At 32.5% G+C, this 18,641-nt stretch overlaps 1 protein-coding gene across 12 annotated transcripts; it reads left to right on the forward strand.

Annotated features, from left to right (window-relative positions):
• The first annotated feature begins 7,617 nt into the window (after positions 1–7,617).
• Positions 7,618–17,841, forward strand: LOC133797821 (serine/threonine-protein kinase CTR1-like). Of its 12 annotated transcripts, none has more exons than XR_009875713.1 (17): positions 7,618–8,376; positions 8,668–8,972; positions 9,051–9,192; positions 9,460–9,563; positions 10,357–10,565; positions 11,023–11,463; positions 11,600–11,640; positions 13,286–13,354; positions 13,538–13,638; positions 13,747–13,831; positions 13,959–14,057; positions 15,218–15,286; positions 15,382–15,513; positions 16,853–16,947; positions 17,032–17,157; positions 17,265–17,345; positions 17,472–17,841. XR_009875713.1 is itself a non-coding variant. In XM_062235893.1 (16 exons), exons 1-15 carry the CDS (start codon positions 8,143–8,145, stop codon positions 17,105–17,107), a joined length of 2,202 nt encoding a protein of 733 aa, XP_062091877.1. In that variant the 5' UTR covers positions 7,618–8,142; the 3' UTR covers positions 17,108–17,146; positions 17,472–17,841. The 12 variants fall into 12 exon arrangements, 3 of the variants coding, with proteins under 3 accessions (XP_062091877.1, XP_062091878.1, XP_062091876.1); XR_009875714.1 differs by having other exon boundaries at positions 17,265–17,314; XR_009875715.1 differs by having other exon boundaries at positions 17,032–17,146.
• Positions 17,842–18,641: the final 800 nt, after the last annotated feature.

Below are 18,641 nucleotides of genomic sequence, written 5' to 3' on the forward strand. Positions count from 1 at the left end.
CTAGGTCCGAAAAGGGAATTTCTTTGGATCAATCTCACTATATTGAGAAGATTCTAAAGAAATACAATTACTTTGATTGTAAACCTGCTTACACACCATATGATCCAAGTGTAAAGTTATTTAAGAACACTGGTGACGGTGTAAGACAATCTGACTATGCGAGCATCATTGGCAGTCTTCGATATGCCACTGATTGTACGAGACCCGACATTGCCTATGTCGTGGGATTATTGTGCAGGTTTACTAGCAGACCTAGTATAGAGCATTGGCATGCTATTGAAAGGGTCATGAGATACCTAAAGAGAACCATGAACCTTGGATTACATTATCAGAAGTTTCCAGCTGTTCTCGAAGGTTATAGTGATGCAGACTGGAACTCTCTGTCTGATGACTCCAAAGCAACAAGTGGCTATATCTTTAGTATAGCTGGTGGAGCTGTTTCTTGGAAATCTAAGAAACAGACTATTTTGGCACAGTCCACCATGGAGTCAGAAATGATAGCACTAGCTACAGCTAGTGAAGAAGCAGGTTGGCTGAGAAGCATGCTAGCTGAGATCCCTTTATGGGAAAAACCGATACCAGCTGTATTGATCCACTGCGATAGTACCGCGGCTATTGCAAAAATTCAGAACCGTTATTACAATGGTAAGAGACGACAGATACGTCGTAAGCATAGTACTGTTAGAGAGTTTCTCTCAACAGGAGCTATTAGAGTGGATCATGTACGCACTGATGATAACTTAGCAGATCCTTTGACGAAAGGATTAGCTAGAGAGAAAGTCCATAAAACATCGAAGGGAATGGGACTATTGCCCTTAGAATGATGAATCACTCATGATGGTAACCCAACCTAAAGACTGGAGATCCTAAGAACTAGGTTCAATGGGTAATAACAAGTTGTGAAGTGATATGAGTTGAATCATGCTATTTCCATTAAAGTAAATAGAAGCATGAATTCCTGAAGCGATGAAAGGATGAGTTAATAGAAACTCTTAATGAGATCTATACTCTATGTGGAGTGGAGTACCGAGCTACAGGAGTACTCTTGATAGACTCACCTATGTGAATGTGGAAGTGGGGCCGCTTCCTATGGAATTTGGGCAAAATTTCTAGAGCATTCACTATACTGGGATAGACGTGCATGGCCATTAACGCACGGGCTTTTTTGATTACACCCTTGAAAGGTTGGTGCGTGGTACGATGTTAGAAATAGAGTTCAAGACTACGTGTCACTCTAGTATAATCTAAATCGTATTCACTACGTAGATGTTCAAATCGAAAGATACATTTGTTTATGCACAATCTTATAGATTCTGAAATTGCTCGAGAAAATATTTTTAAAAAATTTCAAGTGGGGGATTGTTGGAACTTTTTATGAATTATTTAAAAAATTGAAACAATTGAGTTGTGTGTGATATGGGAAAAGTCCCACATGGAATTGGAACACTCTTCATAGAGTGTATATAAGTTGCAAAGTCTATGTCTTGGGGTGTGCCCCAAGGGGTACCCAGTTTTGTGCAAATGGGTGAGGACTCACACACTTGACCACCACACACGCGCGCGCGCACCGCCGCAGTCCGACCGAGCTGAGCGGGTGGGTGGTGTGGTGTCTTATTTTTAAGTTTTAATTTTTTCTTTCAACATGGTATCTAAACGTTTATCATTTTTTTTTAATTAAATTAATTTTAAAAACGTTCATTTTAATAATACCAAAACGGTTTTTATTTTGATTAAATGAAGATAAACGTTTTTTGCCATTTATATCCTCCTCTGATTTAATGAAAAACGTTTTTAGACGTTTTGGGATTTTCTTCTGAAAAACAGAGACAGAGTTCTTTTTGTTCTTTCTTGGTTCTACGAAATTTCTCAGAGCAATTTTTATAAAGGGTGTACAAGAACGATCCTCTCGGTGCAGGGAGGGATCGTACAGAGGCTGTTTTATCCTGGGGATGTCGTGGTTGATAGACTGCCGTGCACACTTAGGGCAGAGCCGCGAAACGTCTTAAAGAGAGCGACTTTGTCCGCGACTCAGCCAGAAATATTGATCGGTAATTTCGTTCCATTATATTTTTCTATTTGAATATCATATTTTAGGTCCATTTATCAATACAACCCATATCAATACAAATGGGTTGCAATTGAACTCTTATTGTGAATTATCATCAATTTTTTTATAATTATATAAAAATAAATTTTATAAGGATACTTTGAAAACTTTTGAGATTTTATAGCTGGTATTTTTCTTCCAACATTTGTTTTGGTTATTCCTATATCTTTTTTATTAAATCTATCTTGTGAATATCATAATTTTGCAAGTCAAGTAGCATCAAGCCTAAGCACTGCAAGTCTGCTGTCATTAAACCTAACCACATAACCATTAGAATTACTGTTACTTGTCTTTTTGTGAGGTTATAATATTCTAATAAATAAATTTAATATGTATTGATATCTAATTTTAATTATTTATGCTAAAATTAACTATATTTATTTTAGGTTTCATTTATGAAAGTTATTATCAATTTTTTTTATAATTGTATAAAAAATAAATTTAATGAGGAACTCCTCTTTTTCTAGATGTCATTATGATTTTCTATTTTTTAATCTTATGCAATATTAAGTCATAATTACACTTTTAATTCTATGACTATGGTTTGATATTTTCAATTGGTATACCGTACTTTATTATGTTGTTTGGTTGTATGTTATGGGAGGTATTTTTATGCTATTTTGTGGTAACATTACTTGTATATATACCTTATGCCATCATTTTTTATGAAATCAAAAGGTGAAAAATATTTGGATTTGATATTCTTTCTGCAACTCATCTTTGTTACTCATATTATTATGTTTCATTTAACATCTTTCCTTAAGTAAATGATTAAGGGGAGCAATTACATGATCAAAATGTTAACAAAGATAAAAAGAAAAGTTAAAACTAAATTGTGCATAAATTAATGGGAGCTTGCTCACACTTCCTTATTGTAAATTAATTTTAATTTTCTAAATAATCAAATATTTGATATCATAAAAAACTGGAAGATTGTTGATTTAAGAACCAAAAGTGTTCATTGTTGACCAAGAGTCTACGTGCCCTTATTTTGATAATATAGAAAACAAAAATTTGATTATTGATTGTTACAAACCGATTTTGATGTTGTAGTAAATATATCAACTAGCATAATAAAAGGCACACATACCAAAAAAAAGTGGAATCAAGCATAATTAAGTTCAAGTCTTCAAAAGGTAAAGAATCAATCAAAGGCAAGTACAAGAATTATAAGAAGATTATGAAGATCAAGTGTATTCAAAAAAGAAAAAAGGATTCAAAGAAAGCATAAAGGTTCAAAAACTCGAGACAAGATAAGAATTGATAGGTTAGTAATATTTTAGTCTTGAAGACTTTAACTTAATTATGACAAGATAAGAATGAAAATTTTTCTAAAAAAAAGGATGTTCCCGGATCAACGAAATGCCTCCGAAAACACCACCAAAGATCCAAGAACACGACCAAACGAGGTCAGAATTTGGAAAATTTCTAGAAACAAAACCTAGAAAACGCACTTCTGGTAAATATGTATAAAGACCACTTACAACTTGTTTTTACACTAGAACGGACCCGCAAAAGCACAAAAATAAGTAACATCCTATAACCCTAACATGCTTATCATCACAAATGAAAAACCCAGAGCACAAAATTATCAAGAACAAAACAGAAATTGTAAACCTCATTGAAGATAACTTACTCGGTAAGTAACAAAGATAGGTGTGAAGATGAGTACGCACGTGAATATATCTGGTTTCGTTGACCCATAAATATTGATACTCTCTCCCGTTATCCAGATTCAGGGCAAGAAAATGGGGTTTGGAAATGAATTCTCTAGGGACGAAAGATATTTTGCTCTCTGAGAAGTTGAAAGGGTTTTTGCAAGCTGTGAGGAAATGGATAAGAATGAAATATTTAAAGTAAGGGCTCCAAACATAGGTGAAAAGGAACTTAATCCTGAGTCGTTGATCACCTACAAGTAGATACTCGAGCATGATCCAACTGTCACAAAAATCGAGGCATTGATTGTACTAAAAAAAGTGAAAGGACGTCTCAAGTGCGGATAAAATCCTTCATTAAATAACATTGACTGATGGTCCCAGTAATGGGGAATTGACACATGGCCCCCTTTTTGAAGACGTTAGTGCTCGAGAATGCCCAGTGGTCACGACCCGAGGATGAATTCTCGAGAAGACGACAATTATTTTATCTAAGTCTTCACTGTTCCCGAGGACGAGTGAAGACTTGGGGGGTACATGTTGTCCGTATTTTCACTAGTTGCATAAATTAAGAGGTTATTTAAGGCTCCTTGAGAGTTTAAGCCCAGTTTCTTGTTGTCATCACCACCACGGGAGGACTATGTCATCCAAAGTCGTCACTTCCCGAGAACCTAGTCGGAAGGTAATTCTCCAAAGGATTATCAAGCTGCGTCCAAGTTACACAAGTGTAGAGAACCTCATCCGAAGGAAAGAATAGTTGCCAGGTGTCAGCCAGAGAAGCACTGTGGGCCACAAATAGTTGTCTGACACCTAGTGGCCATAGTGATTGTGCTGTCGATTTCGTACAAGCGGCAATTAGGATGTCCCACGATGTCATCTGACATGAGGAGACATGCAGTTACCTCCCTGACATTGTCATGGACACTTTTCCAATAAAGAAGTGGGTTGAGCCTCCTCGTATTGGGTCGACTAGAGATACGTTGGGGCCCACTAGCTTATTTAATATTGAATGATTTCATTTATATAACAAATGAACCCCATTAAGGGGGGAAATAATTGTAATAAGCTCTAACTAATGAGCTTAATCTTCCTAGCCACCTACAAATAGGGCTAGGACACAACTTGGAAAAGGATCTGATCCTAACATTCAAAGTGAGCCTAAACGTTGTTTGAATATCAAGAGAACTTGAGTTTTGCAAATTCTTCTTCTTCCAAAATACAAGTGACTCATGGACTATGGTTAATTAATAAACTGAACCACATAAAATCTGGTGTTCTTATTATTCTTTCTTAAGTTTTTTTTTAATTTGGTAGCTGACGAAAAATCCAGTCAACACATATATATTTATATGATTGACATTTTATAAAATAATAAATAAACTAATATATTACACAAGATTAATTTGATTTATGAATAATTGTGATAATATTAATTAATTAAAATTAAATATGTATACATTATATAAAGGAGCTGATTATCGAACTTTAGTTTCACATAGATAAATAATAAATCATTATTTAATGTTTCTTATTAGGACAATTTCACACAACAAAACAATGCTTAGAGCAGATTCTATTAAGATGACATAATTTAAATATTTCAAATTTATAGGACAATTATACTCTAATAATAATTTGTAGTACTTATAAAGTAATTTGGTGAGAAGGAAAATTTTATAAGAGACATACATAGCTAATGAAAAGAGAAAAAAATTTGGGGGTGGGGGGAAATTAGTTGGGAAATTATCCTTAAATGGTCTTCTCCAACAATCAACATAATTTTATTTAGAACATAAATTACAAACTCATTAAAATAAATTTGTAATATTTGGCTTCTAAATAGAACACTTTTCTATTCACATAACAAAATATCCCACAATCTTTGAGATAATTCTTCCTAGTGTGACTTTGTTAGAGAAAGTTTCTTTGTCAATTGGATTTTATTTATTATTTTTTTTTTGCCAAATCAAAATTTTGTTAGTTTTCACTCAATTCCTTAGTTATACATAGATGAAAGAAAAAGTTCAACACCCTGAATTTGTTGATAAAGAAAAAAAGTAGTATTTTTTGTAGAAAAAAAATACCATTTGTTTGGTAAAGAGGATTTATAGGGGGATGGGTGTGGAGGGAGAGGAGTAGAATCCTTTCTTTGGTAAGAAAAATTAGGAGAGTTCTTCTCTCCAAATCCATAATTTATAATCTTTCTATTTTTAGAAGAAGAGAATTGATAAGGGATACCATGTTGCCTAATACCACAAGTAGGTGACATACTGTTATTGATACAATCTAATATCGGTCCCACTTATTTGAATTTAATAAGAATTATGGAGTATCACTAACCAATCATGAGGCGACAACTCATGTGGTGTTGGACACCTTAAAGTAACAAATAACAATACTTTTAGAAGAATTGAGAGAATAGAAAAAAAAATTGTTATCAAATTTACATATTTACCCTCAATTAAATATTAAGATATATTTTATTATTTTTTCTTCTTATTTATCTAGTTTTATATAATTTTTATTTTTTTTTTGAAAGGAGTTCTATATAACTTATTTATAATTAAAATACTAGTACCTAAAATGAGAGACAACAACACCATAACCACTACCACAACTGGGACCAACAACACCACCATCATTTGAGGTATAAATTTATATGTATGTATATAAATATGTATAATTTTTGCTTTAGGTTCAAATAGAACCCATGCCTTTCAAAGCTAAATGGGTCATCACTAGGCGAAGCAAATGGTACATGTTAAAAAAATTATATATAATTAATACTATTATCATCTCATAATAAAAATAAATAAAATAATTATATATATTAGTGTAATAACTAAAAATATATAAAATATAATTTTTTTTACATAATAATATAAATATTTTAAAATAAAAACTATCTCCATCCATCTAATTATCATATTTTTTTTGTGAGGAATAAATTTATTTTATTTAGAATGCACAATATAAGAAGTACAAATTGGGGAATGAATTTTCTCTAGTCAACAAAACTCATTGTTTAGCTAAAGAACATGCAAAAATACTCCTAAAAATTAGACAAAAGAATTTTCATATTAAAATGACTAATACCCAGATAATTTAATAGGTCGAACTATTGTTTTAAACTAAAATCAATTGAAGAAAAATAAAAGAAACGACCGCAAGAAGAATATCAAAGATTGAGCATAGAAAAGTCTCTTTTTAGTTTTACCAGAACTTATGTTTGAAAAGTTGATAAGTAAACCTGCAACACAAACCAATAAATATAAGTAATTTCTTAAAAGTAAAATAAAAGAAAATCTTTTAAAATATAAAAAATCAAGCCAAAGTTTCATTTTTTGGTTTTCCCTCAATTCAAATTTTAGAAATAAAATAAGTTTTTAAGTTTAGGGGTCTAATCAAATGCTACTCTTTAAGTTAGATTCCATTAATTTTGTCTAGTAAGATTGAGAGTAATAAAGTAACGAAATAACTTTATTCAATAATTAAAAATAATCTATTAAGATAGCTAAAATTGATTCACCATTGATTTGAAGAATACCACTAGGAAACTCGTTACAGTTTTATAATAGTCAATAAATATTGTATGTTGACTACCAAATCATCCAAGCTATAACGTGGCACACAAAAAACAAGACTACAAAAGCCTATAAACATTTTAATACCAAATACTCCGTGAATTCTTATTCTCCTCTTCGTCTCTCTCTTTCTCCATCCTCTGTACCAAACATAGTATTAGAGTACAGATAAAGATGGATCTAAAGCAAGAGCTAACTCAGTAGGGTCATTAACCATAAGAATCAAACAAGTTAATTTAAAGAATTGAACACAAAACAGTAAAAGCACATAAACAAAAAAAGGAATTGTTGGCAGAGACAGAAGAAAGTAAGTGTGTATAGCGTAGATGGAGAGAGAATCTAGAAAGGAGTCCTCTCCAATTCCAATTTTATTTATATATTACTTGTAATTATTATTATTATTATATTTTCGATATAGATTCTCATTGTTCTAATCACGTGAATTGGTGACACAATTTCATATTCTGAACTGAAACTTTTTTTATTAATAGTTAATACTACTACTTCTACATAATATGTATATACATACATGTTTGTGTGGAGTTTGCTAAAAATTGACAGGAGAAGTGAGAAGTGAAGTTGATAGCATTAAAAAAACAAGGGAAGAAAGAAAAGGAAGGACCCCACAGGCACAAATGCTTGAAAATGAAACCCAGTCGACTTCTATTGTCATGAGTCGTTGTGCTTGCGAAACAAATTCAGGGGTAAGTCCTAATAAGTATTGCTTTTAATTTTTCTTTTGGTCTGAAAAAATCCCAAATCCCAGAATTCTCACAACTTCTTCTGTCGTTCTCTCATGGCCTCGGGAGCTGGGACTGGTTTCGACGTCGACGTGCATGGTGACTACAACGAAATGGCGTCGTTTAAGAGCCGGGCGCTTCAAACGCAAGAGAGTTATCAGTTGCAGCTCGCTTTGGCGCTTCGCCTTTCTTCTCAGGCTGCTTCAGCTGATGATCCCAATTTCTTGGACTTCAAATCCCAAACCCAATCCCATGATCAGGGTGTTGAGCCCATGGCTTATCGTTTCTGGGTAAGTTAGAATATCGATTGTATTTTTGTGGGTTTTGTTCAATTCTGCGTTTTAGGCGCAGAGACGCTATGAAAAGTAACAATGGGTTCTGTGAAAAATAAATGAAGCCGAATCAGTATCATTACAACATCGAATACCCAGAAGTCTCTGCAGTTTGGGTTGTGATACTGATGATCGAGACCAAGAATATCAGTTTTGTGTTATGGATTTTCTTTATTTAATCAGTGTCTTTATAGTTTACTAAACCCGAACTCTGGTAACTTGAGGGTGCTCTTGTTTCTTTTTTGCCAGGTGAATGGTAGTTTATCTTACTCTGACAAAATACCAGATGGGTTTTACCTCATTGATGGACTGGACCCATATGCATGGAATTTAAGCACTGATCCACAAGCCTCTGGTCGAGTACCATCGTTGGAAACCCTGAAAGCTATACACCCTCGTAATGAATCGTCCGTTAAAGTGGTTGTGGTAGATAAACTCAGGGATTCTGGTTTAATGGAGCTACAAAATTGGGTCCTTCGTCTTTCTAGCAGCTCTAGCTGGACAACCGTTGATTTGATTTTTCAGCTTGCTAATCTTGTTTGCAGTCGCATGGGGTGAGTTTTTTTGTTTCCTTTTCATGTTAGCTAATCGAATTCGTATCTCTAATGAGCCTCTACTGTTATCATCATAAGGGGTGTTGTTGCTTCTGAAGAAGAGTTGGCTTACCGCTGGAAGGAGTGCAGTGAAAATTTGAGTGACCGCTTGGGTTCTGTTGTAGTTCCAATTGGGTACTTGTTTACCGGACTTTGTGTTCATCGTGCTGTACTGTTTAAAGTAATCCACGCAACTTCATCTTAAGTGCAAACTTTATAACTCATATTGTTAGTCTAGAATAGTAGTTCATTATATTTGGGTCTTCTCTTTTTTCTCGAATTATTATCACTGAGCAACTAGCACCTTATTTATCTATTTTTCACCTTTGGTTATTGTGGGTCAGCCTTGGAATTAGCACACCTATTGAATATGTCTGCTATTGCATTTTTCCTTTGTTGCGAGAAGGTCTCATGGGATTGCACTGAGCCTCTAAATTTATTTTTGCAGATTTTGGCAGACTTGTTTAACTTACCTTGTCGAATTGTTAAGGGGTGCAAATACTGTAGCAGGGATGCTGCTGCCTCCTGCCTTGTGCAATTTGATTATGAAAAGTATGTTGACGGTACATTTCAATTTAAAGAGTGGATTTAATTCTTCTGATGATCATGATCATGATCTTCCATAAATATTCTTTACAATCTCAAACACAATACCAATGATTAACTTGTCGTCAGCTTCTATACCAGGGTTGCTATGTCTTTGAACAAATTGGACATTGGTCCAGCTTGGTCTTGTATTATTCACAACCACTCATACTTGTGGTTACAATTTTGTTATTGAAATTAAGATTTTCTTGGTTGTGTTAGTTAAGATATGGCTTAGAAGAAATTTATAAGTGAGAGCCTTAGCTCATTTGACAAAAGTAACTTAGATCCCAAGGTGTCTTTGAATCATCCTCCTCATTCTCTCCTTAGCAATGTGTGTCAAAATTCACTTGGTCATCTTAATGGGTGGGTGTTCTTTTATTTATTATTGTTGATGGTAGCATAAAACTTGACACTATTTTGTTACTCATGACCTACAATGTACATGCCTGTGCTATTACAATTTGAAGCAAAACGTTAAGCATAAGAAACTAAATACGGGGTTGGAAGCTGGTGAAAGAGCTGCATGGTTAGTTAAGCATGAATTTAGGATGGTCTACATTATACGGCCAGTTAAAGGTTATTTCAGTTTTTAGGCATGCAAGGTCAAGAAAAAGTGTATTATGAAAGGCCAATTATCTTTTGGCTACATAGAAAACTGTTTGCTTTGTTTATTATGATTATAAAAGAAACTTTAGAAATGTTATATGTTTCTTCATGAATGATAAATAGCATTGGATATATTTGTGTAATCTTCCAGGGAATATTTGGTTGATTTGCTTGAGATGCCAGGAGTACTTAGCCAGCCAGACTCTTCACTTAATAGTGCATTGTCCATTTCAGTTTCTTCACCACTTTGCCATCCTAAATTTAAATCTGTCAAGACTGCTCAGAACTTTCAGATGTTGGCAAAACATTATTTCATTGAATTTGGATCTCTGTCTCTTGCTTTTGACGACAATTCTTCTGGTAAGTCCCTTCTTTTATCATCCATGTCCTAGTCGTTGGGTATACTGGCAGTTGCATGCAATAGAATATTATTCAGTACTCAATTTGTAATTGTATTATCATTGCACATTCCTCCATTTGTTCAAGCCAGCATAGCTTCAAAATCAGGGTGGTTCAAGAAATGATTAGGAGTTTGCTAGTAAACAAAATAAATTGTGATTTGTTTTTACTGCTCTGAAATTATAGCCAACAATGTTATGTTAAAATTTATGAGTTGAATGAATAAGTTAAACCAAAAAGATATGAATAAGTGTGGCTGAATTAGTGTCTAACAAGAATTTGCATAACATATTAAAAATGAAACAAATTATTCTATGGAGGGTTTGATAACAAACATGCTCATACAACATCATGACTACCTTGAAAATTTACAACATCATGACTAACTTGAAAATTTTCTGATCAAACATTTTAATAGGTGCTCGGAAAAATCAAGATGAGAAAAAAGTTTCAAGAAGACCTGAAGCTTTTGATTTAAATTACTTTGACAGGAACAACACTGCACCCACATCTCTGAAAAATCATGAAATTTTTGCATCACCTTTTCTCAAAAGAGCTCCCCGGAATATCACTGATTCTAGAGATCATCGAAGGCTAGTATTTTCTGATCCAATTTTAAATCTCATGGACTCTACACACTTGGTCAAGGACTCCAATCAACCATGTCATATCCTACCACTTCACTGTAGAGATGCTCTCCCAGAATTTTCTAATCCTTGGCCTGATGCAGCTAATACTATGTCGTTAATAGACCAAAATGAGCCAATAAATAATAGACCAAGCCGCGAATTTTGTCTTGGCGAGGAGGGTTCACACATCTTGTGGGATGAACTCGCTTTAATAAAGAAAATTGGATCAGGTAATTGCTTTTCTTTGAAACAGAGTTTAGCAATTGTCCACTTCAATTCCTATAATGCTGTACATTTTATTCTGAAAATATATATATATATATTAATGAGATGATATAAAAATAAATCTCTTGCAAATTCTTTCAGGCTCATTTGGAACTGTCTATCATGCTAAATGGCGTGGCTCAGTAAGTAATCTTTGTTTCATTGCCTTTCATCCATGATATACATTTACCTTTGTATTTTTTGTTATGTCTAGTTGGTTAGGACGTTCTTATTCTTTCTTAACCATAAAAGGTAGTCGTTTTATTCCACTGTAAATTTGTGATTTTAATTTTAGTTTAGTCAATTGATGTCTAACTTGTTTTCTTTCTGGTATTCTTATTCCTTCTGAACCATAAAATTTAAGTCAATTAAAGCATTCCTCTGAACAAGTTTCTCTCTTATTCACTTTCCTTTTTAGCATAAGTGCCAAACACCCAATTCTTATATGACACAAAGTTTTCATAATTCATATGGTGTCTTCAAGTTTCGATTTTGATGGGATGAGTATGATATTCAACAAAGTGTGCTTGTGTTTGTAGCACATATTCCCAAAATGAAACGATCAATGTCAAATCATAGACCTCACCATGTCTAAAAGAGCTTTGTTCCTCATTTCTGCTATACAATTTTACTCTGTTATGTGCAGAGAATTGGAGAAAATCCTAATTTCTATTAAATGTTGCTAAAACTCATCCGAGTGGTATTTGTTGCTTCGATCTAATCAAAGAGTCATCTTTATGTAATTACTTAAGTAGTTTTTGGTTTCTGCTTGATACCTCTTGAACTTTTAAAAGCTTCATACCTATGTTGTATTAGATATGCATAATCATCTTGAGCAATTGTTCGTGAAGGAGATAAAATTCTAGCATCTTCATCTCACATGAACGTTTGTTAGACCACATATGTCATCAATATGTACTAATTCAAGAAAATTTGTAGCTCTAGCTCTGAATGTTATTATAGCCATAGGGTCTATCTTTTACAAACCTTTGAATTCTTATTTAATTTCTTAGTTAATAGGTCCAGGATGCTGGTGACACAAATAGGTTTCTTTAGTATATATATATATGTGTATATGTATTTTAGGAATTCATATGCTCATTGTTATAATTATTATCAACGGAGTGGTATACAGTGAAGGAGACGTAGGGTTTAGAATTAATGATTACATTGTATTTGTATTCGACATTTGATGTCTGCAACCTAGATTTCTTTGAATATTTCAATTTTGATCTTATTTTTAATTTTCCAAATCTAAATTTTCGTTCTGAAATGAAACCCTTTGGTTAGGCAAGTAGGAAGTTGCTCAATCGCAGACTTAGTCAAACAATCCTTGTTAACGCAAGCTCATATATAACAATTTTTGTGAAAGTAGGCACAGTGGTGCCTTTTTAAAAGCAAGAGAGTTTTGTAGTTGTCTGGTCATGATTTCTACTATTGTTGCTCTATTACTTTTCTTTTAAACTTAAATATTGGGTAGACCATTCATCGTTTTGTAATTTAAATACAAAGAAGTTGTTTTTTGATATGAATAATATGACAAGTAGTTAAAGAGAGAAACTTTACAAGACTTGCAATCAATCGTAGAGGTGAACAAGCAGGTCAGCCATTGGCTAAGCTTTTACTTGTAGTATATAGTTACATTAGTTATGAGAAATGAAAACTTCTGCTCAGGTTTAAAGCTGAAAATGTTTAATGTGTCTACCATTTTGCAATGCATTGTTTGCCTATCATCTCAGTGGAATGTCTCTGTATGCTTCTGAAACTAAATATTTTAATAACCTTTAGGATGTTGCTGTCAAAGTTCTCAAGGAACAAGATTTCCATGCAAAGCACTTCAAAGAATTTCTAGAGGAGGTTTGCTATTTATTTATTTATTATTATTTTTACGCTTTTTTTTTGGCTTTCAAAAAGTATTAAGTCGTTAAAGTATGAACAACGGTGAATTCTTGCTTCATCCTTTTTCAAAGACCAGTGAAATAGAATTTTCTGGTGTTTTATTGTTAGTTGATACTTTTCTAAATTGTACTTTGGCTGTAGGTTGCTATCATGAAACGTTTGCAGCATCCAAATATTGTTAGCTTTATTGGTGCAATTACTCAGCCACCAAACTTCTCCATAGTTACAGAGTACTTAAAAAAGTAATAAGATTGTCTGATGTTGTCTTTCATGATGTCCATATTAATTGGTTGCCACTCCCTTTTCTCATTTTTTTAATGTACTGACAGCATTATTTATTTCAATTGCAGTGGTTGCTTGTATAAACTTTTAAGGAGGCCGGATGCTGGAGTTATACTTGATGAAAGGCTTCGGCTGAATATGGCTTATGATGTGGTAATGTCTCAGTGTGATTAGTTGCTTTTTGTTTCTATGTACTAGCTATTTACATCTTATTATTGTACCAGACATGAATCTATTCATTGTTTGCATGAAATTTGGATTTATTTATTGGTTGATTCAGGCAAAGGGAATGAATTATCTTCACCAACTTCAACCTCCCATAGTCCACCGAGATCTGAAGTCCCCAAATCTTTTGGTTGACAGTAGATATACCGTAAAAGTAAGTATTGAAAAGAGAAAACTTGTTATGAGAAATCTATATAACAGTTTCAGTTCAGCCTTTGAAAGAATGCCTTCTCATTAATTTCTTTCACTAGCTGCATTGTTCAAATACAAATCAACTTACATGATCCATAGTCTTCTTAGCCATATGAGATGTGGAGATTGCTTAGAATAGTCTTGTTTTGTGAAGATGATTGTAGTTAGAAGTACCTGTTCCTCTTCTATAGTGTTTTGCTATTTGTTACCAAAAAAAAAAAAGCTCAAATGGTTAGGCATGTGGTTTGCTCCCACAAAGTTTGAGGTTTGAGTCCCTCTAGGCACATAGCAATAGCTGTAGTTCCTGATCTCCAAATATTGTAGGATAAGCAGAGAGCCTAGTTGTAAAAAAAATGTTTGCTATTTGTTCATATAATCTCTATATTATTTGGACATATCATATATTCTGATGTCATCCATATGGAGCAAGTTTTTCTGTCAAAATGATCCAATATACTTTGATTTTTTATTCTCTTTACTTGTGCACCTAGTATGGTGGTTTTTGTATTATGGAACCTTGACTATTAAACACTAGCTATTCAGCTGGAGAATGCTTTTGTAGCAGTAAGTTGCACGTATTAATTGGTTTCAGACAAAGCCGTTGCAGAAAATCTATAATGCGACAGCTTCTAAAATTCTTTCAGCAATATTATTAATAAGTTTAAAATTGCATTCCAAATTTGCAGTTTCGTTTTATTCTTCCAATATGCTTTAAACTCTTGATGTTAGAACTATATGATAATAATGTAGAAGGGTTACTATATTGTGATTGGACAGGCAAACAAAGTTAGGGAGTAATCATTACCAAGTGTCAAATTACAATAGTTAAGCAGATACTAATACTATTTTCTTAGTAAAAATTTGGGAATAATCATTTGATTGTTTAGGGAATTACTTCTATAATTAATATCCTCAGTGTGAAGAAAATGGCGTTTGATTTTGCTCTATTTAATAACTAGTCAATAATCATGCTTTGAGATGTCCGTGTCTGTCACATTTGATTTATTATATATCTATAGTAACAGTCATTATATGATTCCCTTTCATTTGTTTACTCTTCTAAAGGAATAAATTTGCATACACTTGTTTTATCAGAGATTAATGGTATATATAATTGTTCAGGTGTGTGATTTTGGCCTTTCCCGTTCGAAGGCAAACACATTTCTATCATCCAAAACGGCTGCAGGGACGGTGAGTTTGAGTTCTTTCAACCTAAGTGCATTCAAATCATATATTTGTTAAGAATGTATATATTTAGAGTTACATTTCTTGCTCATTTCCAATAGCCTGAGTGGATGGCACCTGAAGTTCTCCGTGCTGAACTTTCGAATGAGAAATCTGATGTTTATAGCTTTGGTGTAATCCTGTGGGAACTTATGACCCTGCAGCAGCCATGGAGCAATTTGAAACAATTAGAGGTCTTCTATCTACTTTTAGTTGTTGATTTTGATACACCCTGCTTGATATTAGTGTGACAACATAATTTGCTGAAGTAATAACGATTGATATTTGTGAAAGGTACATCTTGAATATTCACAAAAAGAAGTGCCAGTAATAACTACGAATGGACCCTGTGAAAAGTTATAATAATTATAAGGGATATTGTTGGCAAGAATATTCAAATCTTTTCAATTGTTACACTTTAATACTCAATTTTTTTTTTATAATTATACCTAAATCAAAATTTTGATGCAACCGTTAGTTTTTACCATTAAGTGCTTGTTAAGTATCCGCATGTCACCTTTCTATTGGGCTAATTAAGGTGCCACGTATCACCTTTTTATTGGTCTGATTAAGGTGCCACGTGGATACTTAACGGGCAGTTAATGGTGAGTATTAACGTTGTACCAAAAAATGAGATTTAGGTATTAATACTGTAAAAAAAATTGAGTACACGTAACAATTAAAAAGATTTGAGTATTTTCGCCGCCAATAACCCTAATAATAATAATAACAAAAATATGATTGAGGTTCAACTAAATGAAATTCAATATGTGTTGAAAGCAAAACAGAATTGAATTTTGTATTTCTTCAACACTTTTTAACAAAAGTAAGGATTGCTGTATGGAAAAATAATAGTTTATGCATGTATTGTAAAAAAAAAAATATTCTTGCTTTAAAAACTGATCAACTATTTCCCATACTTTCCAGAATATGGAAGTTTATCTGTATTTCACATTCAAATAATATGAAAGCAAGTGCATAGCCATTATTAGTAACTTGTGTAATGATTTTTTGATCTTTAGGAAGTAGATTCTTTGACTGGATTTTATCATGTATAAAAAACAGATGGTAGTCAGGTACTTAATTCTTTCTTTTGTTGGGCCACAAGCACAAAGTTATGTTGGATATTGGCTTCTCTTTCCTCACACTAGCAGTATACATACCCTTTTGAATCAAGTCTCCTATCACTGAGGCGTATCCGTGTAGTGTTTCAAAGAAAAGAAAAGGTGTGACGTTTTACTTGTGGTGACTGATGAATAGTTTGCGGTGCTACCAACTAGCAAGTGGGACAATACTTTGTCCAGTCTATCACTATTTTTCCACAATCTTATGCTTTCTTTTTTCCCACTATCCTCTTCCTGTCAAACCTGTACTTGTGTATATTAATTTTTTCATCCTCATTGCCTGTATTCTTTTTCCTTTGTTTACTATTTTGCTTTGAAAGGAAACTACTAAACAGAGTATGCATTTTAGTCATGTTTGCTATTTATAAACTCTGTAGTTCAAGAAATATGATACGTCAATGTTTTCCAGGTTGTTGGAGAGGTTGGATTCAAGAATAAAAGACTTGAGATTCCAACAAATGTACATCCCCAAGTAGCTACCTTGATTGAGATTTGCTGGGCCAGGTAAGATGATTCAAACAATTCTTTCACTGTTGTTTTCCTAGACGTAAACGTCTCTATTGATGATGCTGGTATGGTTTAATGCAGCGAGCTTTGGCAACGCCCTTCATTCTCGTATATCATGGAAGCTTTGCAGCAACTGATAACCACTTTTTCACGGTGACCGGATAACATAAAAGTTTCACAAAGTACCTATTGCGCGGTAAAGCACCGGTAACAACATTTGATTTCTTTTCTTGGCAAATATGGTTTATGCTCGTATAGTTAGAGCTCTTTGATTAATATAGTTTGTTGTTGATGTCTTAACTGATACTTGTAAGAGATCTAACCTACGACGACACTAAACTTGTGAAGGAATACTTGAGTATAGGTGAAAATATTTGCACATTCATCAATTACTTGTAAGATTTTCGCAATTCTATGACAGATGTGGCTTCTTCTGATGCTTGTATAGTTTGAGCCCTTTCATGAATATATAAATATATATATTTATTATTAATGTCATTACTAACCTATGATTATAACAGGCTTGAAAAGAAAGGAATACTAGAGTTTAAGAGAAAATCCTTGCGTTCTTCATCCATTGCCGTGCTTTGCCTTGTCAAATTTTGCCAACATTGTTCCCATGCAGTCAAGCTACCACCTTTGTCATCTTTTATGTGTCACGTGATGACCAAATTAATTTGTACCATGGTGATCTGATTGATATGGGACGATTTTTCACCGTTTTAAGTTGTACGGGAAACAAAGTTTGGGATTTTTTGTTTATATTTAAGCTAGGCAACACAGGTTTGATATTGATTATTTCACACTAATTATCTATAAATATATTAGATACAAACAACGTGGATGATTGCCTAATTTTATTTATAAAATTTATTAATTATTTTTATTAAATTTGTATAATTTTCATATAAATTTTAAATAAATAAATAAATAATATTATTTATAAAAGAATTATATAAACATATTAAAAGAAAAATTAAACTAAAATAATTTTTATGGTTTTTTTAAAAATATATATGAGAATAGTCTTGTTTGTTCTTGATAGAAGATAAATATTATTCTAATTTTTATGTAGTTACACAATTATACTATTTATATACACACACGACATAAGTCACATAGTATAAATTATAATTTTTTTAATAAAAATTAAGATTATTTATTATATATTATTGTTATAATGATGTTTTATAATATTTAAATTTAAATTTATATTAATATTAATATAATTAATAAATATATATCTATAATTAGATTCAAATGTATATTCCCTTAAAGTTAAAATTATGTTATCTATACATTTTTTTATATAGAGAGATAAGTAATAAATTAACAATTTTTTATTAAAAAAAATTAATAATTTATAAGGATTTTAAATTTATCTTTTAAAAGATTACTATTATTTGTATATAAAAAAAGATTTAAGTATTTGTTTACTTATATATAAATATATACTTTTCTAATTAAAGGATTTATTTAATAAATTAAACTCAAGCTTAGTTGTTTTGAGATATTTATACTATTTAACTTTTTGTTTGTTTGTTTAAAGTAATATTTTTTTTAATATATTAAATGATTATTCAATAAATGAAAAACTGTGCCATTTGGGTTGGGGCTGCCTCCTTCAACAAAACATGTCTAGAAAAGAGGAGGTTTTAAATCCCCACACAGCAAGAACATGTCCAGATCTG

Source organism: Humulus lupulus, chromosome 8 (genome assembly GCF_963169125.1).
Source record: "Humulus lupulus chromosome 8, drHumLupu1.1, whole genome shotgun sequence".
NCBI classification, from domain to species: domain Eukaryota; kingdom Viridiplantae; phylum Streptophyta; class Magnoliopsida; order Rosales; family Cannabaceae; genus Humulus; species Humulus lupulus.